The sequence below is a fragment of the Protopterus annectens genome, chromosome 12.part0 (genome assembly GCF_019279795.1).
Source record: "Protopterus annectens isolate FY-2018-M chromosome 12.part0, PAN1.0, whole genome shotgun sequence".
In the NCBI taxonomy this organism is placed as follows: domain Eukaryota; kingdom Metazoa; phylum Chordata; order Ceratodontiformes; family Protopteridae; genus Protopterus; species Protopterus annectens.
Window position 1 is genome coordinate 425,818,137 of NC_056746.1, and position 23,767 is coordinate 425,841,903.

A 23,767-nucleotide genomic window follows, 5' to 3' on the forward strand; every position below is an offset into this window, starting at 1 on the left:
TTAGCTTTAGAGAGAGCAGCTTTCACCTGCGCATTTGAGATGTCTGGGAGGCTACACTCCGCTGGGATAGTTATCTCTCCTTTAGGGAGAGGGGGTGAAGTTTGCACTGAACCTGTCTGCCAGTATGTTGGCAATGTCTGTGGGTTCTGTGATTTTTGTATCATTTTGGACTAATTCTGAGCATATCAGGGAGTTTCCACCCAGGTTCCTAACATAGCTGAAAAAGACCTTATGATTGTCCTTTGAATCCATGGCAATTTTTCTCTCAAAATTGGCCTTAGTTGATTTTATGAGTGCTCGTATTTCTTTACTAATAATGATCAGGGGTGACTTCCCTCTTATGGATTTTGTTCTATCATGTAATAGCTTTCTTCTCTTATTGTAAAGTTTGTTAATGGCTGGGGTCCACCAGACTGGACGTTTGCCCTTTGTGGAAAGAGTCTTGGTTTTATTTGGGATTGCCTGATCTATGCAGTCCTGGAGGTGTTCATAGAAGGCATTTGTAAGGGCTTCCGCAGCTTGGGTTGTGGTTTCCACTGGCTCAGGGGCCTTGAAGGATACCACACCAGTCTTGAGTAGTGTGAAGTTTGCTTTAGAGAAGTTCTTCACTGTGGTCTTTTGTTTGGGGTGGGGCGGGATGTGGATTTCCAGTGAGATTAGTTTATGATCAGATCTCACCAATGAGGGATATACTTCCGGTGTGGAGCATTTTGTCCCCATGTTTGTGATAATGAGATCTAGTATATTTTCTCCTCTCGTGGGAACAGTGACTAGCTGTTCCATGGCATTTGAATTTATGAAATCCAGGAACCGTTGGGCTAGAAAGTTAGGGCTTGAGTAATGTTCCCAGTCTATGTTCGGGTAGTTGAAGTCACCCAATATGATGGTGTTTGGAGATACATTTATACCCTCCAGTGTCTTCAGGAAGGCTGTGTGGGGTTCCTGAGTTTGAGAGGGTGGCCTGTAGCATGCTACAATTTGTAGAGCAGTTTTGCCTATGGTTAGTTTCACCTGGATGGTTTCCGAAGCTTCGTGCATTGCCACCAACCTGGAGGTGTGGGCATCTTTGATGAATATGGATACATCCCCTCCTTTTGTGGTGTGGTCCGGGTTTTGGGGCCGGAACGCATGATATGAGGTAAAACCTAATGGTGCCGAGGTGCTCTCAGGAGCCTTGAACCAGGTTTCAGTTGCAGCACAGACATCGATGTTCTCCATACTGAGAAGGGCCTCGAGTGCGTGCATTTTGATATTTAGACTTCTGGCATTGAGCAGCATTACCCTCAGTTTCTTCCCATTTTTGTTTTCTAGGGTGGTAGGTTTATAATTTGAGCCTTGCCTAAAAAAGGCACTATGGGGGTGGCAAGAGCCTTAGCCAATATCCGGAATCCCAGGTGTGACAGGTGCAAGCCGTCCCTTGAAGCAGCGTGGCTTGTCAAGCATGTCATCCCAGGCAGACAGACACTGGATCCCCTTTGAATGACACCAGACATTAAGCCAATTGTTAAAGCTGATCATCTTGTCTCTATATTGTGGCATCATTCTTGGTGAAGGAAGGATACTGCTCAGGGTCAGGGTCATACCTGCCTGGGCTACATAATCAGAGAGCTCCTCTGTCTCTTTTCATGTAGTCCAGGGAGGTGCCTCAGGTCGCTCACACCAGCATGGACAATGACTGTGTCATATTTGTACTTGCTGTGGAGTGACCCGAGTGCTTGTGTTATGTGGCGGATTCTAGCCCGATAGGCAGCTTACTGTGACCCTCTCCTTGTTCAGCCTGGTGAGTGGGACGTCAGTGTGTCTGACTATGGAGTCACCTACGACAAGTATGTTTGGTGTTGTATTTGGCCTTAAGGGCTGTGACTGCTTTGCACACTGCTTTTGTGGTTTATGTGTTGCTTGTGGGGTGTCTTGAGGTAGCAGTTGTTTGGGTGTCTGCTTTGGAGGCCTCTGCTGTTTAGGTAAATTTTTACTCAGAGCCTCCGAGTATGTCTTTGTGTGTTTGTGTGTTTATGTGTTTGATTCACTGGTGTGGTAGCATTATGTGAGGCTGGTTTTGTGGTGTGTGTAGTTGCCTTCTCTTCCTGTCTGGTCTTGCTTGTCCTGAGTTGAGAGAGCGCAGCCTCCAGTTTGGCTAAATAGCTGCATCTCTCGCAAGTATTTGTGTTATGTGGGAGGAGGAGAGGGTTGTCTGTGTACATGAGGCAGTTATAACATTGCCTCAAGATTCCCAGATTCACCAGCTGGACCGGAGAGGAGATTGACAACTGACCTTTGGACATGCTAGAATAATATTGGGAATTCCTTATTAATTGAAAACAAGGGCCAGTGGGGAGTGAGGGTGTAGTGCTTTTAATTTTTAGTGCTGACTTATATAATTGCTTTAGTGAGCAAGTGCCAGGTAACTTGAGTGCAATGTGTTACAAGTAACTAAATGCAAAAACGACGAACAGTAACTTTCTTTCAAGTGAAACAAGGAAATAAGTACAGTAAGCAATGCAGATATCACTAGTGATCCACAGAAGCACTGAGAAGCCGCGTATTAGGTAGAATTAGCTTCCAGGGAAATAACAAGCAAACAAACAACAAGCATATAAACAAAGCTAGATTCAGCAGGCCTGGATCTAGTCTATGCTAGAGCAAACAAGGTGTACCAATTTCAGTAAGATACATTTCAAATATTCAGGCACTATAAACCTTTAACCAGAAATTCCCAGCTCAGAAGGGCAGAGTCCAGCCTCTTCTCCCACAAGAGTGCAGACCACGAACCTTCTTAATGTAAAATAACTGGCCTGAAGCCCAAGTGCCTAAACCAGAACTAATACACTTGGACACTGGGCTCTCAATCAGCAGTTCCCAACTTAGAAGGATGAAAGCTACCTGTCCTGCCACCACAGTGCTTGCCACAAACCTTCCTAATGTAAAACAACTGGTCTGAAGCCCAATCGCTTCCTATTTGGGGGGCTCCTGACATCTAGGGCAAGAAAAACTGATGTAATGGCATCGGCTGCATGCTCTATACCCCTGATGTCATGGAAGAGGCGACAGCATCCGATGCAGAAATCCCAAGACTCTGGTATTCAGGCCGACTGAGGGCAACCTGTAGGCAGATAACCCAAGTGTGATGACTGCAACAGTGAATACACTCGAACATCTACATTTATGGTAAGTGTACACAACTGTACTTTTTGGATCTCAGCATGTTAAACAAGTCAGTCACGCATACAAAGTTCCAGATGGTCACGGTACAGTCAATTCTAATCTTTTTGGGTAAGGACAATTGGATGTGCTCAACAGACCTCCAGGATGTGCACTGTAATATTAAAAAGAAACTGACAATCCAGCAGGCACCTTCACTTCTGAGTGGGATCCAGTCATTTCCAGTTCAGAGCTCTGCCCTTTGGACTCACTATGGCCCCCAGAGTGTTTACCAAATGTATGGTGGTAGTAGTAACTCACATGAGACTGCAAGGAATTTGTTTCCTTATCTGGACAACTGGCTCATCACTGCCCCATCCAGGCATCAGTTGGTACAAGGGACAAGTAAGGTGTTACAGACTTGTTCAGTGCTGGGAATCACAAATAATCATGCAAAGTCTGAACTGTAACCCATCCAAAGACTAGAGTTCATCGGAGCACTGTTCAACATATCGTCTCTGGTTGCCTCCTTTCTCTCTCCTCGTCTTCTCGACATCAGAAACCAAGCAAGGAAGATAATTTACTTTTCAAAACTTTCAGGAAACTGTTACAAGCTGTGGGTTTTATGGCAGCAGTCATTACCCTAGTTCCTGTAGTGAGATACTATATGAGAGTTGTACAGTGGATGCTGCAAATTCGGTGGTCCTCCTTCACCCCCCCCCCCATGTCAGCATTGATAAGAATAACTCAAACTTGCAAGGACTATCTCATATGGTGGATTCTGTCAAATCAACCCTGCAAAGTCACCCATTCATCCTACCCCATCCCAACTTTGTAGTGACCACGGACGCTTCCCAGATAGGGTGGGGGGAGAATTATCTGGGAAAGACGGTTCAAGGCACTTGGTCCCCCAAAGACACCAGTTTGCATATAGACGTCTGGGAGATGACAGCGATGCTATTAGCTTTGCGAGCATTCCAGGGCTCCCTCTCTCTGGGAACGATTGCAGTCCAAACAAACATGTCAGTTGTTTGGTACATCAGCAAACAAGGAGGAACCAGATCTTACCCTCCCTGTCGAGAAGCCCTCAGAGTGTGGCAGTGGGTGATACCTGCAATCACTTTCAGGTAGCAATGCACATTCTAGGGAAGTCCAACTTGATAGCGAACAAGCTCATCAGATCCAACCTGTTACATCATGAGTGGTCCCTCAACCACCGAGTAGTGAAAATGATTTTCCGTCAGTGGGGCCAGCCCTGCTATGACCTATCTGCGTCCCCCTTAACAAATGCAACAGCTTCTTTGCCCTAATCCCCCCAATGGGGAGTCACCAGGGGATGCTCTTCTGTGCGATTGGCCTTCCAGTCTCTTGTATGCCTACCCCAGTTCCTCTGATCTTCAAGTTTTTACAGAAAGCATCCAGACTGAAGATCAGGTTAATACTCATTGCCCCTTATTGGCCTAGACAAGTATGGTTCCCTTTTCTGTGGCCTCATCTCTTAGCTCCACCTTGGATTCTGGATCCAACTCAAGAACTTTTGTCACATCCAACAAGATTGACTCCTCTAGACCTAACAAATCTCCAACTAAACACATGGTTTCTCCAGTTCCCATGATAGCCAGGCAGTCTACCCTGTCTTCCCCTGTCCACTCCAATTTGTTATCCTCACATAAACCTTCTACAAGGAAATTATTGAAGAGCAAATAGAAAAGGTTTATTTGGGCTGGACAACATGACATGGAGCCTTTCACAGCACCCACCTCTACAGTTCTCCAACACTTTGCAGGATTGTTTCACTAAGGCACTAGTGCTGCTACCATTAAAGTTCAGTTAGCCGCGATCTCGAATTTTCATGTTGGAATTTCAAATTCTTCATTGACATCTGCCAGAATTTGTAAAGTATTTTTATAAGGTACGCTTCTGCTAAGATCCCCTTTGAAGGATCCCATACCACCTGGGGACCTTTCCTTAGTGCTACAGTCATTAACTGCTACTCCCTTTGAACTTTTACAGCCAAGTGTGCATTAAAATTTCTTTCCTGGAAAACTGTTTTTCTAGTAGACATAACCTCTGCTAGGAGAGTTTGAAATTCACGCCTTATCTTCTAAACCCCCCTTATGTCAATTTTCACAAGGACAGGGTATCTTAAGGACCAGAACTTCCTTTCTACCAAAGGTGGTGTGGGAAACAAACCTCAATCAAGACATCAACCTGCCAGTATTTTTTCCAAACTACAGTAATAAGGGAGAATTCCTTCTCCACTGACTAGATGTCCATAGGCAGTTGTGCTACTGTCTGCATAGGACTAAAGAATTCAGAAAATCTGACCAGCTATTTGTTTCCTGTGTGCATCAAAAATTAGGCCAACCTTTTAAAGTTACTATAGCCAAATGGATGACTGAATACATTACCTTTGCTTACACAACCTCGAATGTTCCTCTCCAGAAACCAGTTTTAAAGCTCATTCCACCAGATCTGTGGAGACGTCATGTTTTTTCAGTCTAGAGCCTCCTTGGATGATATTTGTGCAGCTGCTACATGGTCATATCCACAGACTTTTATCAGTCATTACAATTTGGATTTGGTCTCGAAAGGTAGATCAGCATTTGGCTCGGCTGTTCTCCTGTATGTCCTTCCTTAGGAGTCCACCCAGGGCTGAGGTAGCTGGAGACTGTCCCATTTGTGAGGATAAATGAAAATTGACATCAGATAAAAGTTATGTACCCACCATAACATTCCATCTGTGTTGTCATTTTTCATTCAGCCTCACATCCCCTTCCTCCATCCCCCATCCTTTCCCTTCATTTTTTTTTTTTTTTTTGCCTTGGGGCAAATGGGTGGACACGAGATTTCCCCAGATCTTGAGGGCTAATTTCTGTAAACCTGGGATTGTATAACTTACCATTCTAGCCTAGTCATAACCAGTTTTTTTGTCAAGACAGTTTAGTGTCTGCTTTGCAGATAATTTCTATTATATATAATATAAAGGTCTTTTGCATGTATTTCTTCTGTCTCTAAAGCTACAAGTATAATCTGAGGTGACATGACAGAAGTGCATTGTGGGTAGGGGAGACTGCTAGAGCTCAAACATTTCCTCATGCTGTAGTAACGGCAGAGTTGGATCTGACCTCTGATCCAGAACCCATTTGTGAGGCTGAATAAAAATTGACAACATGGAACGGTATAGTGAGTACATAATTTTTTTTTTTTTTTTTTTTTTTTTTTTTTTGTCATTTTATGCAGTGTTAAGTTTAGTCTGTTTTAATAAAATCCTTTTAACTGTGTATGTAATACCGTTCGTAGTATTTGTTTAGTTGAGCCTTTTCTCTATATGCCTTCACTGAAGTTGGCTGTGGGCAAGTCAGTTTACTTGATTAGTACAGATGTTCTTCGTGTTTCACTGTTGCAGTCATTACATTAGGGTAATCTGCTGGCAGATTGCCCTCAGTTGGCCTGATTAACAAAGTCTTGGGTCCTGCGTCGGTTGCTGTCGCTTCTTCCATGACGTCAGGTCGTCAGGGATATAAAACATGCAGCCAACACCATTTTCATCCGTCTTTCTTGCCGCGCGGTACCCGAAGCAGAAGCAGTTCACAAGTGCCGGTCGGCTGACTCCTGAAATTTTCATTTTCCAGTTTCAGAACTGAAGTCCTCAACTAAAGCTAAGTACCCCGTTGGGGAAACTTTTTCTTGCTCCTTACCGATGTCAGTAAAAGTTAATAATTGTATTACTTGTGGGAAGCAAGTACCTCATAAAGATTTTCATTTGTACTGTATTCCTTGCCTAGGCCCTGACCACAACATGCCTTGCTGTCTGTTTTGTGCTAAATTTAATCAATGCACTATTAAGCGTCTGTATATTTTTGCATCAGAATATTTTGGCTCAAGATTTAACTATCCAGAAATGTCTGTTAGCAATCCAACTAACAGAATACCTAAAAAAACACAAAGAAAAAGACAGAGACAGACCGTCGAGGTTCAAAACTGACAACAAAACTTCTCCTATGCCAGTCGCTGGTTCGCCAGTACTCAGTGAGGGGCTTTCACAGCCTCTGATACTCGCTACTTTTAATTCGCAGGTCTTTACTGACACCCATTCGGAGTCCGGTATGCCACGAGACACTTTTAAGTATTGAACCTACGGATGTCTCTACCTTGGATGGGTTCGGAGCCGCTGAGCAGGCACCAGCTTCTGAGGGTGTTTTCAGGCCAAAAGATTTGTATATTAAACCAACGCCATCTTCAAAACTAAGGCCAAAATCAATTTCTATGTCTAAAAAAATGACGCTTGGGCCACATGCACAGGCCCCTATGACTAAAAAACAAATGATCAAAATGGCTGAGGATTTAATTACCTTGATCAGGGGTACCCATCCCCCTCCTGCTAAGAGGCCTAGGCAAGGCACTGACTATGAATCCATCAGATCAGGTTTCCATTTCTTCTGATTCCTCTCCTGTTCGGGAATTATTTATTCCACCTTATGAGGACTCTGATGCCGAAGATTCCATCCCTTCTGCTTCTCCTCCTGAGGATTTTTCTTTTGGAGAAACTTTGCATACCCTAAGGGGACACTTTCACTGGGAGAGTCAGGATTTCTCAGAATCTAAAAAGAGATTTAGGGATTTCCTCCTTCCTCAGCATAGGCTTTTGGCTATACCTCCTGTTCTAGACATTGTTGATGTTTCCTCAGAATCCATCATGGCTCTAAATTCCCTGCCTCCGGCTCGTAGTAAGCCAGACAGATATTACAGGGTTCCTGACTCTCACAAATTCATCTTTAAAAACCCTACTGTTGACCCTGAAACCATTTCTCAGAGTTCCAAGGGCGTTAAGGCTTCTACTGCTAAAAATCCTACCCCTTTTGATAGAGACTCCAGGGCGCTGGATAGATGGGGTAAAAAGGTTTACACGTCTGCAACCTTTGCAATCAGGGCTTTAAATTGTCAATTTCATATGCTTAAATATCAGCAGCATGTCATGGGCTTAGTTAAACAGAAAATTATGTTGATTTCTGACTGTGTGGAAAATAGAGTTGCAGGATTTATTGCATTCAGCTGAACAAGTTGGAAAGCATACTTTGCAATGTGGTTTTGATTCCATGGAGGCCTCTTGCAGGGCCGCTGCAACTGGATCTGTGATAAGAAGGCATGCTTGGCTCAAGGACCAAAATCTGCCTGATCATGTTAAAGCAAAATTGTTGTATGCTCCTTTACAACAGGACAGTCTATTTGGTAATAAGGCAGAAGAAGTTTTGAAAAAGATGGAAGATTAAGCTACATCTATGCAAACTGTAAAAGATTTCCTACAAGTGCAGCCACACAGGTTCAGCAGGCACTGGTCTACTAAGAACTGGTCTTTTCCAAGACACACCAGAGCCGCTCAGGTCAAACCCAGACATTCCAAAGGCCTCCAGGTTTCAGTCACAAGGAACTTGCAGAACAAAGCAATGGGGTGCCTCCACCTCCAGATCTGGAAGTAACAAGGCACCTTCCTACGGTAAACAGTCTCAATGACTTCCGCTGCAATCGCCAAGCACTTATCTTTTGGCCTCCCCTTTGGGGGGAAAACTGGCACTTCATGCACGAAACTGGCAACTAATTACCCAGGACAAGTGGGTTTTAAATATAGTATCCCAGGGATACAGATTTCATTTCCACATGTTGCCAATCCCAAACAGATGGCCAGATCTGCCTCCAAATCAGTGTGCAGAGGCCCAGAAACAAGTTATGTCCATCATGAATATGGGGGTTATTCAGCCAGTACCAGAAAAGGAAAAGGGACAAGGTTTTTATTCAAGACTTTTCCTGGTACCCAGAAAAGACAAATCATGGCATCCAATTCTGGACTTATCCATTCTAAATACATTCTGGACATGCCAAAATTCAACATGCTGACTCTACAACAGTTACTGCCTATGCTAGGCAAGGATGCCTGGTTGGTAACTCTAGACTTAAAAGAGGCTTACCTGCATATCCATGTCAGGGAATCTTGCAGAAGATACCTCTGCTTCAAAGCAGGGTATTTGCATTACCAGTTCTCTGCACTGCCCTTTGGCTTATCTACTGCACCCAGGGTCTTCACAAAGTGCCTGGCACCAGTAATTGCATTTTGCAGACAAAGAAACATTCAGATTTATCCTTACCTGGACGATTGTCTAATTCAGGCAGAAAACAAGGACACTCTTCTAAAACATCTGGCGTTTGTAAAAAGACTTCTAACTTGTCTAGGGTACACCATAAATGAAAAGAAATCACAACTGGTACCCTGTCAAATAATTACATTCCTGGGTGCAAGCTTGAATACAACTGCCCAGATGACCTACCTTACGCCAGAAAAACAAATTCAATTGATGACTTACTTAAAACAGATGGCCACAAAAACTCTGCTATCTACAAGACAAATTCTGCAGGCCTTGGGGTTCATGGCCTCCTGCATCCTAATAATTCCATATGCAAGACTGCATATGAGGAAGCTTCAATGGTACCTAAAGAGCTTATGGAGTCAACACTGTCACAGCCTGGAAACAATGATTCCTATCGTTCCTTGCCTGCAGCTAGAGTTCCTATGGTGGGCAGAAGCCTGCCACCAGAACAAGGGACTGTCATTCACTCCACCCCCTGCCGCCCAAACCCTGACTACAGACTCATCAGATTATGCTTGGGGGGGGGCGCATCTGGCAAGGAGATGCATTCAGGGCCAATGGAGCCCAAATCAAATGCACCTACATATCAACCAGAAAGAAATGCTAGCTGTACAGAATGCTCTGACAGCCTTCAAAGACTATCTTCATCCAGGACAACTACTGATAAAGACAGACAACACCACAGTCATGTGGTACATAAACAAGCAGGGCGGTACCCATTCCTGCCCCCTTTGCAGACTAGCCATGGCATTGTGGAACACGGCCTTGACTTACCAGATAGATCTACAAGCTCAATTCCTGCCAGGAAAGCAAAATACTCTGGCAGACGCATTAAGCAGTAATCTTATGGACCCACACGAATGGAAACTGGATCCACAAATCTTCAGCATGTTGACACACAAATGGGGGGAGCCCAGACATAAATCTTTTTGCCTCACCCCAGAATTATCATTTGGACAAATTCTGCACAAGAATTCATCACAGAAAAGCTTGGAAAGTGGATGCTCTGTCCTTCAGCTGGAAAAACCTATCAGTCTATGCCTTTCCTCCTGTGCCTTTGCTCTCCAAGGTCTTACTAAAAGTCAAATTCTGCACACACAGCTTCAAACTCTGAATCTCGCAGCATGGCTAATCAACTAATTTCACCAGTTACATCTCTCAGCAAACCTGTGATGGATGTCATTTTGGAGGCCAAAAGGCCTAGTACTAGAAAATCTTATGCAGACAAATGGAAAAGATTATGTGCCTGGAACCAAGCACAAGGAATAAGCACCACCATGCTCAATATTCCTCAGATTCTGCAATATTTAACTGAGATGCTTCACAAGTGCCTATCTTTTTCTTCTGTAAAAATACATGCCTCTGCCATTTCAGCTCATTACAACACAGAGCCTCCCCTTTTTTCTCATCCTCTGCTAAAGCAGTACCTCAGAGGGGCCAAAAATTTAAGACCACCCAGGAGAGCACCAGCTCCTGTATGGGACCTCAATTTTGTTTTGGAAAAACTCACTCTACCTCCTTTTGAGCCAGCTGCGAATGCAGATTTAAAATGTCTCTCCTGGAAAACAGCTTTTCTTTTAGCAGTTACTTCAGCTAGACGGATTTCAGAATTACAGGGTCTTATGGTAGTGGAGCCTTTCATTATTTTTCATCCGGACAGGGTGACTGTCAGGACCAGTCCATCTTTCATGCCTAAGTTGGTATCCAGTGTGGCTCTTAATCAGACCATTCATCTGCCGACTTTCTTTCCCAATCCACAGAACAAGGGTGAGCGGATTCTGCATTCATTAGATGTGCACAGACAACTTAGATTCTACTTAAACAGGACAAAACCTCTAAGAAAATCTGAGCAACTATTGGTGGCTTTTGCTACAGGGGCAGAGGGAAAACCTATTTCAAAGAATACTATTTGGATAAGCCATTCTATTCGTTTCTGCTATGTGCACCATGGTAATCCTATCCCCAGGGGGATCAGATCTCATTCCACCAGGGCTGCATCTACTTCTGCAGCCTTTCTCAGAGGGGTCCCTACCAGAGACGTTCTAGAAGCTGCTACCTGGAGCTCAGTTCATACGTTCACCAAACATTACCATTTACCTCTCTTCTCTGAATCCAGAGCTGGCTTTGCCGCTGCTGTCCTGCAGGGCCTTATAGCTGCTCCTAATTCTGTATAAATCCATCCTCCCAACCTTAGCTTTGGGAATCTACCCAAATGTAATGACTGCAACAGTGAAACACGAAGAACATAGTACAGTTGTGTACACTTACCATAAATGTAGATATTCGAGTGTATTCACTGTTGCAGTCCTGGTTACCCACCCTCCAGCCCCCTGTTTTTTCTCTTACTATACCTCTTCTTTCTTTTAATATGCTTAAAAGCCTTTTTGGTGCATTTGTGTTTGATTTGAGGTATATTGTTTGTGTTCTAAATTATATACATATATATATATATAGATATATATATAGATATATATATATATATATATATATATATATACATATATATATATATAGATATATATATAGATATATAGATATATATATATATATATTGTTCCCCATTTGGGGGACACCTGACATCTGGGGCAAGAAAAACTGATGAAAATGGCGTCTGCTGCATGTTTATACCCCTTACGACCTGACGTCATGGAAGAAGGGACAGCGACCGAAGCAAGACCCAAGACTTTGTTAATCAGGCTGACTGAGGGCAACTTGCCAGCAGATTACCCTAATGTAATGACTGCAACAGTGAATACACTCTAACATCTACATTTATGACAAGTGTACACAACTGTACTTTTAATATCCAGGAGATTAAATATGTGTTGAGTGATAAACAGGCAAAAAGTTTGCATGAAGTAAATTTAATTACATCTATAAAAGTAAATGTGTAGTTTTCTTTTTAAGTAATGTATTGCATCCATTTTTCTAAAACTGGATATTTTTTATAACTTCTCATTTTTTTTCCCAGTATGACGATCTTCTGAGTCAGTTTGGTGGTATGCATGTTACCTCATCAAACTCCTCTGAGCCTCTGTCTGAAATCAACCCACACCAAAGATCGGGTAGCAACATCGATCAATATATTCATGACCTGGACAATAATTCATTTGAGTTAGACTTGCAGTTTTCTGATGAGGAAAAAAGGCTGCTATTAGAGAAACAAGCTAGTGAAAACACGTGGTAAGTATTAGAAGACTGTAGAAGAGTTTTCTATTTTTTTTAATATTGGTTTAGCTGTATTCCTGTTTCATCTTGTCAAAGTAGACACAGACAATGGGAAGATGAATTGTAATTGATATTGATGTTCTTTGCAATGCTTACTGCTGCATTCGTCACTGTACAGAGGTCTGCCACAGGTTAAGATCCAGTTAGCAGCTTGACTTTCAGAGATGGGCACCCTTCCTCACGGCCAGACTGATGTCATAGTACCCGAGATATTTTCATACACCTTGTGATTACATGTGCTTGCAAATGTCAGATTCCACACACAAACTTTCATTATGAGTGCATATATTATTTAGGTCTAGGGAATAATTTTAGCGAGTGTATAATTTGCCAAGGATTTATTTTAGACCCAAGACCTTCCGAAGATGAAGCACAAGTCCCTTCACGTTTATTTGACTAAGCAGCAGCTTGCAGTCATGTTAGGAAAACCTGCCGTGTCTGCAGAGTTGCAGCAAGCTTGGTGGCACAGGTGTCCCAATTGAAAAGTAAAAGACAACAAATTCTAAGGAGAAGTTCAGGGAGACCCCCTGAATCCATTCATTCGTCTGGGTTCCTGAGGTCCGAGGACATCGGTTCCCTGGAGGAACTTTGTGTGCCAGTGGCTTTGACATATGTTGGAAGCCGACAGACCAAAAAGTCAGCTTGACTTCTGAATGGCATCTAATGGTAAGCAAGGAGAAGGCAGTATCACCCTGGATATTTATATTTTTAAATACTTTTATTGAATTATCACTTGTGAAGTAGGTAAACTTACCCGTATATAAAAGTAATCGAACCATATTAACAAGTTCACATTTACAAACATTATACATCATGTATATTGATCTGTACAATATAATCAATCCAAAATTATATAAATTGTTCAGTGTGCGCCTTCTCTTAAACTGCATTTTTCCTCCAAAACATTTTTCTGCATGTATTTCTCCCATGATTTCCATTTTTTATGTAATTTACTTCTGCTGCTTTCTAAGGATACCACTTTTTTTTTAATCTCTCACAATATTCACTACAAGTATGTTTGGTTTAGACTTTAAGTATCGTTTTCTAGTAATTGCTTTTTTTTGGCAGCCATCAGAATTTGACAAGGCCTTACTATGTTTAGGCAGTTCAGATCTGTATCCCAGCTCAAAGAAATCTTTTCTTGAGTTATACTCATTTGCTTACTCAGTATTCCTGACAGATGACTCTGTAGAGAATTTTTAAAGTCTGCCAACTCATTACACTCCAAAAACATATGTACCTCTTTCTTCCCCATTATACCCCCACCATTGCCATTTACCTGAGGAAAAATTCTTTGAAGACAGTTTAGAGTATAAAAATACCAATGCAAACACTTCCAGGCAAAATTGTCTTCCAGTCTTAGCTGCATATTTGGGAGCCCACGTATATGTCCTCCCATTGTTTTTTTGTGAATTACTTATCTAATCTCTACCTAAGTGTTTCTGACCTCCGTGATTCATTTCTGTAGTTATTATGCCATATTTTATATGTCGTACTAATCTATTTTTTAACAGCAGCTTCTGTTCCAGATTCAGCTAAAAACGCAACCAGTGCATGTCTTTCACTTAGGATTCCCTTATCCCTTTCTCTTTGCCTTCCCTACCAGGGATTGACATAGCATAGGCAATCTCTAGCCTGCAGTCCAAATGTCTTCTTGGCCTCTTCCCATTCTGTTACCTTTCACTTTCTATTTACTTGATGTCCTTCTGTTCTCATATTGCATTTATGGCCCACGCTTTATGGCTCCAGGGTGTGACATCCTAAGCACCTTATAAGCAGCTAGGCTAAGCTTTTGCATTGGAGTAAGATGTTCAGGTCGCCTGAGGTGGAGGATCCCACACGTGAGAATACTGCAACATGGAAGAGAATGACATCTATGATTATGTTAAGATTTTACACAACTAATCATGTTATGTAGTCCTATCTCTCCTACATTCTTCACTTGTGGGTTCGACTCGGCCTATTTACTAGCTCGAAAGTCTTTGATTGGCTGGGCTAAGATGGTATCCCACAATACACTGCTCCACATCCCCAGATCTCGTTTGCCACTTGTAGAGCTCGGACATGGTCTCGACTTGGCTGTGGCTAAGTATTGCAAAAAAAAATCTTTCTTGTGAAATTTTTTCGCTAATTATTGGCTAATTGTGTTTATTCTGTAGAGTTGTTCTTAGTGGTAATGCTGCATTATTTTTGTAGGTTGCGAGTGTGTTTGTGTGTGGGTATCCCTTACATCCTTGGGCTAGGCCCATTTAAGTTAGAGGACCTAGTCCTCCTCGTGTGTTTGTCTGGTTATTTTTCTTACTTTAAGTTGAGAACCGTTTAATTTAGAGGTTCTCTCCCCTGTGCCTTGTGTTCTCTGCTTTCTTTGTCAGTGGTTTCCCGCCTTTTGTCAGTAGCAGCTGCTACTAATTGTTGGAATGTCTAAAGAACAAAAAGAGCATAAGCCGTCTGGCTTTAAAAAGTGTACTAAGTGTGCCTATAAAATGTCTATCACAGACAGACACTCGGTCTGTGTTTACTGTCTTGGAGCCATCCACCTTCAGGAGTCATGCAGTTTCTGCCACGCCTTTAGTCCTCTGCTGCTCCAAGAGAGGAAAAACAAATTGATCCTAGAGGGACTGCTAAAAGCCGTCTTTTGAGGAGGATTTAGGTTCGGCTCCCAGTCGAAGTCTAAATCCTCCAAATCCAAGAAGAGGTCTCCAGCTCCATCTATTGTTTCGGAGCCACCTTGTAAAACTTCCATTGTGAATCTGCTTCCTCTGCTCCATTGACCTTGGGGCCGCAGGAGGTAACTGTATCGACTGAGTCTGCATCCGCTCCGATAATTTTGGAACCGATTCGGAGCTAGTCGCCAAGTTAGAGGCAAGCTTCTCCAGACAGGAGGTCTGGTTCTCCATCCATTTCCTCCAAATCCTCCAGGCTTTCCAATTTGGATGTAGATAGGGTGGTGCAGAGGCTCCTACAGTCACCGGTGTTGGCCAAACTTTTCTCTGCTCCGACCCATTCGGCTCCGGAGCCAGCTCTGTTGGTTGTACCTGCTATTCCTCCTCCGAGCGCATCCTTGTCGTCATAGCCGGTAAGTTCCACTCCGTGGGACGTTCCTGTGCCGGTGCCGATCCCCCAGTGGGGTTTATCGGTGCTAGCATCGGTTCCGACCCTGTCGGCTCCATCCACAAGGTTTGAAACTCGGGTCTCCTCAATCGGGCCCGAGGGGGATGTCTCGGAACACCCATCGGCCCAGAGCCTCCCCCTTGGCGCCTGGGCTACGGGGACTCCGGTCTCGATCATGGCCTTGGAAGGGGGTCGATCCTCCGATTCGGGAGGTCCCGCCTTCGAGGCTATGCGGAGCGAGCTGGCTAGGTCAGCTACTTCTCTCGGATCGGTTCTTCCGTCCCCTACGACACCGGCGAGAGCTTCTGACATCCACCTATCCTTGGATAGCAGAGCGCAGGAGCCTAAGGATACCCCCATGAGTGGTCCCCTTCTTTCTGAGGGGCCTTCAGAGTCTGTGCCTGAGGAACCCCCCAGAAAGAAATCTTGCAAGATGAAGCACATAGACTCCCAGGACGAGTCTCTCACTTCCGATACTGACCTCGAGGAGTCGGATGGGTCCCCTAAGTCTTCCTCTGAGGATTTTTCATTCTCCGATATCCTGGAGATGTTGAAACAAAGAGGAGACTGGCCTTCCAAAACCCCCTCCGAGGAGGAGTCAGTATTCCTTAAGGCTTTCGGCGCTCAGCCCTCTGCCTTCTGGGTGTCTCCACACTTCAACGAGCTCCTGGACCTTATTTGTCGGAGGGTGTGGGAGACTCTTGACTCCATGGAGCCTGTTCTTCGACGCCCCAACAAATTTTTGTCTGCTCCCCAAGGGAAGGAATTTCTGACAAAGGGAGTCCCGGTAGATTCTATGGTGGTGGCGGCTGCCACACAGAAGGAAGTTGCTGAGTCTTCCTCTTCGGTCCATCCCCCTAACAAGGAGTCTAGGACTATGGATCGGTACGGGAAGCGTACACTGTCTTCAGCGACCTTTACCTTGTGGTCGCTGAATTATTTGTCTCGTTTCACGCGGCTCCAGAGAGATCTCCTTAATGAGTTAGGAGATGCTCTAACGGGGTAACGTGCCTGAGGCGGTGGCTCAGACTGCCAACGCTCAGCTCTCGACCCTTAACTCCATTGCTAACTTGTCCATGCGACAATTTCGTAAGCGGTCGAGGGAGCTAGTAGGGTGGCTAGTTCAGGGGTGGCCCTCAGGAGGCAAGCCTGGCTACGCCTGTGTCACTTTGCAGAGGCCTTTAAGTCTTCCTTTACTGATACCCCCTTCGATGGTTCCTCCTTTTCGAGACCAAAGTGAGAGAGACACTCTCCAGGTGCGAGCAAGAGGGAAAGACCTTGTCTGCCGTGGGAGTCCGTTTTTCCCTACCGTTGAGGCCTTACCCCAAGGCTCAGCGAGGGGGAAGGATGTGGTTCAAAAAATCTCAGAGGTCTTTTCCTGCTGCACAGGGTGAGACCCCCCTCCCCGAGGCAGGGGAGGGGGGTCGTATTCAGGTAGATGTCGCCCCAGAGGCAGAGGGCGCCCCAACAATTCTGGGGACCGTGACTCCTTCCGCGGTTCCCCATACTCTCATTCCTGAGGGTGTGTCCGGCTGTGCTTCTCCGGAGTAAGTCAGGGGTCGAATTTCCCAGTATCCGGAAGCCTGGGTCAGCATCACCCAGGACAGATGGGTATTGGGGATAATCGCCGGAGGTTACACTATCCCATTTCACTCCGCACCCCCACACCCCCGTCAAAAGGATCCCAGACATTCCACCCAGTCAAAGGGGTCAGGCAGCAACAGAGGTTTCTCAGCTGCTAGAAAAAGGAGTCATCCAACCAGTCCCCCCAGACCAGATCAGATTAGGGACTTACTAGAGATTCTTTTTGGTGCCGAAAAGAACGGGGGACCTGAGACCCATTTTGGATCTCAGCCGACTCAGTCATTATGTACACAAGTCCAAATTCCGGATGGTCACGCTACAATCGATTCTCCCATTATTGGGAAAGGAAGTATGGATGTGCTTCATCGACCTGAAGGATGCTTATTTACCACAACAAAATGGACAGAGCATCCAGATGTTATCTACGCTTCCAGCTGGGAGCCAGGCACTTCCAGTTTCGAGCCCTGCGCTTTGGTCTCACCACAGCCCCCAGGGTGTTCACCAAGTGCATGGCAGTGGTGACAGCTCACTTGAGACGTCAAGGATTCCAGGTGTTTCCTTACCTGGACGACTGGCTCCTATCCACCCCCACCAAGCATCTACTTCTTCAAAACAGAGATACTGTTATTGATCTTTGTCACTAGTTAGGCATCACAATAAACTGGAAAAAATCTGCCTTGCTACCCTCACAGCGTGTCTCATTTATAGGAGCAGAGTTGAACACTATTCGGTTGAGAGTATTCCTACCTACGGAGAGGATCACAGGGTTGCAACGACAGGTTCGGATGATGATGCCTCTGACACGTGTGGGGGCAAGACTAGTTCTTCAGTTACTGGGGACAATGGCGTCCACTATCATGATGGTCCCGTTAACGAGGTTACATATGAGGATCCTACAATGGCTCCTATTCGCCCAATGGTCCTTTCAAAGACAACCGCTATCCCATCCTATCTTAATCACAGGCAAATGCAAGCCGGACCTCAGTTGGTGGCTATGCACCAACAATTTAGACGTAGGGAAACCCTTTGTTCCACCCAACCCATAGCCACAGTGACCACGGACGCCTCCCGGATAGGGTGGGGGGGAGGCATTATCTCGGCAGGATGGTCCAAGGCACATGGCAGGAGCACGAGATAGACTTGCACATAGATGTCCAGGAGAATGAGGGCAGTGCTATTAGCATTGCAGGCACTTCAGGATGTCCTCCCTCTAGGAACTATTGCGATCTACTCAGACAACATGTTAGTAGTGTGGTATCTCAAGAAGCAAGGGGGAACCAGATAGTACCCACTATGCAAGGAGGCCATGAGAGTGTAGAATTGGGCGATAGCTTCCCAACGGGCCTTGGTGGCAACTCACATCCCGGGAAAATCAATGTGATCGCAGACAGACTAAGCAGGGCGATCCTCATGCTTTGAGTGGTCCCTGAACTGCCAGGTGGCGGACAGTATATTTAGCAAATGTGTTCAGCCTTGCAGCGACCTGTTTGCCAGCCCTCTCAATGCGAAATGCCGTGACTACTACTCGCTGATACCCCCACCGGGGGAATCTCCAAGGGACGCTCTTGCGCACAATTGACCCCTCAGGTCTGCTGTATGCTTTCCCTCCGTTTCCCCTTATCTCGAGGGTGATCCAGAAAGCTTTATCCTTGGGAAGCAGATTGATTCTGATCGCGCCACACTGGCCTCGACAAGTATGGTTCCCCTTCCTTCAACCTTACATCGTGGATGCTCCTTGGACTCTGGACCCTCGTTCAGACTTGCTGACACATATGTCGGGACAGCTCCACTCATCCCTGGAGACCCTCAGGCTGACCGCCTGGCTACTCCACTTCCAGCCGTAGTCAGGTGTCACCGTTTTTCTCCTGATGTAGTCCATATTGTTTCATCCTCTCATAAGCCGTCCACTAGGAAGGTCTACTCTAGCAAGTGGAAAAGGTTTTCATTATGGGCCCAGTCAAAAGGTATTGACCCCTACACGGCTCCCATTGACTCTGTTTTAGAATTTTTGTCTCATTTATTCTACCAAGGATCTGCCTCAGCCACCATCAGTGTTCAGCTGGTGGCTATTTCTAATTATCACGTGGCTCATGAACCCAGCTTAATAGCACACAGGCTGTGGAGAGCATTCCTGAAAGGCACTCTTCTCCTTCGTCCCCCTGTATCTCAACCTGTTATGCCCTGGGACCTCAATTTTTCCTGCAGGCCCTTACTCTCCCACCCTTTGAGCCCGCGGCTTCTTGAAATTTAAAATTTCTTACATGGAAATCTGCCTTTCTGATAGCTATTACATCGGCCAGACGAGTATCAGAACTCCAGGCCCTCTCAGTCAAGCCCCCATATTTGATATTCCGTAAAGACAGAGTCTCTGTCAGACCAAATCCGTCCTTTCTTCCCAAGGTGGCTTCCTTAGCTAATATTAATCAGTTCCCAACTTCTCCAATAAGGCAGAGTACCAGTTCCATCTGTTGGATGTTCATCGGCAACTACGCTTTTATCTACACAGGACTAAAGATTGGCGGAAGTCAGACCAGCTTGTTTCGGTCTCAGAGAATCGCTTGGGGTCTGCGGTCTCCAAGGTCACCATATCTAGGTGGATAGCTGGTTGCGTCTCATTTATCTATCAGGCAGGGGGAAAGAGCCTGCCTTTTCCATTCAGAGCACACTCTACGAGAGCAGTTTCCACTTCCACAGCCTTTCAGGCTAGGTTATCGATGGATGATATATGTGCGGCTGCAACATGGGCTTCTCCTCACACGTTTGTTTCCCATTACAAATTGGATGCGGTGTCCAGGGGCAGGTCATCTTTTGGCTCCACAGTGCTCAGGAGTATTTTCCATTGAGCCACCCAGGATGCAGGTGCTAGGGATGCTGTCCCACAAGTGAAGAATGTAGGCAAGATAGGACTACATAACATCAGCTAGTTATATACTCACCATAACGTTAGATGTATGTAGTCCATCTCGCCTCACATTCTTAACCACATAGCCCGAACTATCAAAAAAGTTCATAAAAAATTAGGCCTCCTTTACAGAAACAAGAAATTTTTAACCAGATCTGCAAAAGCTACCATTGCCCGGACACACCTCCTGTCACCCCTACTCTACGCCTCCCATATACTAACCAAACTACGCAAATCAGACCTTAATAAACAAGACTCATGTTACCATAAAATAGCCAAATTCGCTACAATCTCTCCCTACAAAACACACCATTGCACAGCCCTTAGACAACTAAACTGGCTAGAACTTCCTCAACTTCTCCAATACAAGCAACTAACCTTCACCCATAAAATACTCCATGAACCAGATAACACCCCAGCCCTTCAAGATCTCATACAAGCGTACACCACCAGTAGAACACTCCATTCCATTGACAAACTCCTAGTTAAGTCCACCAAAGCTAACAACTCAGCTGGAGAATCCTTATTCTCTGACATCATTCCTAAGATATGGAATAGACTACCCACTTCCATCACTTCCATCTGCACCATAGTACAATTTCAAAAACTTCTATTAACTCACTTAGAAATATCTGGCTTTGCTGTTGCTACCCACCTGACTAACTCTATATTCTCCACTTTTTATACACACCGTCTGACTTTCATTAGATCTACACTTTACAGTACTATCTTATTATGCCTTCTTCTGTCCCTATATATATATATATATATATATATATATATATATATGGTTCCACTTCATATAATCGAATTACCATTTCATCGAATTGCAAATCATCGAGACCAAATCACGAAAACTCATTTCATTGAATCTCAAATCATTGAATACTATGAAGCAACTACAAATAACATTCCAGACACTTTGTACTATGTTTATGCAGGGGGGCAAGCCCCCCTGCTACCCCCCCATAATTAAATATGCCAACTCCAAGGTCGCACTACAGTGGGGTTAGGAAATTACCTTTTTCCCCCCACTGTAGTGCGACCTTGGAGTTGGTATATTTATTTATGGGGGTGTGGGGGGGTGGAGCCCCCCACATGGGGGGTGTAGGGGGGGCTTGCCCTCCTGCATAAACGTAGTAAAAACATTGTGGAATGTTATTTGTAGTTGCTTCATAGTTTTCAATGATTTGAGATACGATGAAATGAGTTTTCGACGATTTGGTCTCGATTTGCAATTCGATGAAATGGTAATTCGATGATATGAAGTGGAACCATATATAGATATATATATATATATATATATATATATATATATATATATATACTTACTCTTTTACCTCAAATCATTTCAAGTCTTCCTCAAAAATATACTGTGCTTCCTAATGTATATGCTAGTCTAATTTGTATAATGCCATATACTCTTTGATGTACAAATTTTGTTAAACTTGCTAAGGTGTCATCTCTTTCGGTTATTTATATTTGCAATGTGTACTTTCATTGTTGACCTGTACTCTGCAATTTTCTTGTGGTATAATGTTTGTTTTTCATATTGTTGGAGCTGTCCTTGGGCCTCCGCTGAAAATGGACCTGTGTCCAGTCAGAATTTCCTGGTAAACAAATGTTAAATAACTAAATACATAAAATAAAGTCCTGTCATACCTGCGTGAGTTGGTGGATGCTGGCCTGACATATTCTTCAGTGAAAGTACACATCAGCCAACTCTGCCTATTTGCCTCTCTTACTCTTACCTCCCTTTGCTTCCAGGTTCGAGGCCGAACAATTCCTGAAAGGCATCCTTCACCTTAGACCTCCCAGGAAACCAGTTGCGAGACCATATGACTGAAGTTTTGAAACTTTTGAACATTTTGAATGGAAATGCGGTACAAAGTGGAACAGGAAATTTACCCTTTTCTGCAATGTAATGTGATCTCGGAGTTGGTATATTTAATTACCAGGGGGTGTAGGGGGCATAGCCACCCATGTGGGGGGTGCAGGGGGGTTGCCCCCCCCTTTGCAAAAATATTAAAAATATAATTATTTTGTTGCTTATTTTTTTAATGTTCAAAGTTCCAAAACTTCGATCATATGGTCTCTGCCATGTGAAATCCGAAGTGTTGGAACTTTGATAATCTAACATAGGTGTGTGTGTGTGTGTGTGTGTGTGTGTGTGTGTGTGTGTGTGTGTGTGTATATATATATATATATATATATATATATATATATATATATATATATATATATATATATATAAAATAGATTTATATATAGATATATAATCTAGGACTTTTGCACAAAAGTGCAAAAGCCCAAATCCATTATCACCGAACACACTAACGAAAGCGCTTTTCACCAAAAAGCGCTTTCATTAAAGCGCGTTAAAAAAATCCACTTTTATGCAGGGGGGCAAGCCCTCCCACACCCCCCTACTTTAATATTCTCACTCTGAGATCGCACTACAGTGGGGAATAGGGAATTTTCCCTTACCCGCACCGTAGTACAATCTCTGGAACAGGCATACTTATGCAAAAGTGCTTTTTCGGTGAAAAGCACTTTCGCATAAATATGCCCCACTGATAACCATTCGGTGGAAAGTGCATTCAGGGATCTGTACAGATTCCATATAGATATATAGATAGAGATATATAGAGATATATATATAGATATTTAGATAGAGATATATAGAGATAAATAGATATTTAGATAGAGATATATAGAGATAGACAGATATAGATATATATTGATATACATGTATATGGATGTGTATATATATATCTATATATATATCTATCTATATATATATATATATATATATATATATATGTGTGTGTGTGTGTGTGTGTATACACATACATCTGTATGTATATATACACGTGCATAACCATCCGTTATATCTACTTGTTTAACCATACACCTCAGATATCTGTTCAGTATGAATTAAATGAATAAATGCTTAAATAATGGCCTAGAAATATATCTCCCAACTAGCACTGGACCCTAAGGACCTTTGTACTCCTGTTCAACAGTGGAGGGTATGAATGGAAAAGGGCTCCAACATTAAAGCATTTAACCCTTTACTCTGAAGTTAGTATGTACCCTTGTTCTGAGTTTGATCAGTAAGGACGCAGCAAATGTGGAAGACATTTGCAGTAGGAATAATAAGCACCATTGAATGATTATAAGTAGGATCCACATAAAAGTAGCTGCAATATGCAAGCAGTGCATGTATTAGAAGATGTCCTTCATGGATGCATCTGCAGTCATAACAACTAGGTTGTCCTGTCGTCAGGCAACCCTTCGGTCGGCCGGATTCCAAAGTCTGGGTCCGGCTTCGGCTGATGTCGCTCTTCACCCGACGTCATCTCTGCTGGTCTTCGGGTATAAAGGCATCAGCCGACGCCATTTTCCTCCGTCTTTCTTGCCGCGTGGCGCCCGAAGCAGAAGCTGTTCGCAAGTGCCGGTCGATCAGATCCAGAGATTACTACTACCGAATACTACTTCGAAGACTTCTAAAAGCTAAGTACCCCGTTGGGGACTCTTTCTTGCCTCAGCCGATGTCAGAAAAAGTCAATAACTGTTTAACTTGTGGGAAACAAATACCTCATAAAGATTTCCACTCTTACTGTTTGCCTTGCTTAGGCCCCGACCACGACGTAGCGGC

At 44.0% G+C, this 23,767-nt stretch overlaps 1 protein-coding gene across 1 annotated transcript in view; it reads left to right on the plus strand.

Moving 5' to 3' along the window:
- PDPK1 (3-phosphoinositide dependent protein kinase 1) overlaps positions 1-23,767 on the plus strand; it is a 1,584,105-nt gene that overhangs the window by 1,134,891 nt on the left and 425,447 nt on the right. Inside the window, exon 13 of the mRNA XM_044088924.1 lies at positions 12,253-12,464. Coding sequence (XP_043944859.1) covers positions 12,253-12,464 — 212 coding nt within the window. The remainder of the gene's footprint in view (positions 1-12,252; positions 12,465-23,767) is intronic.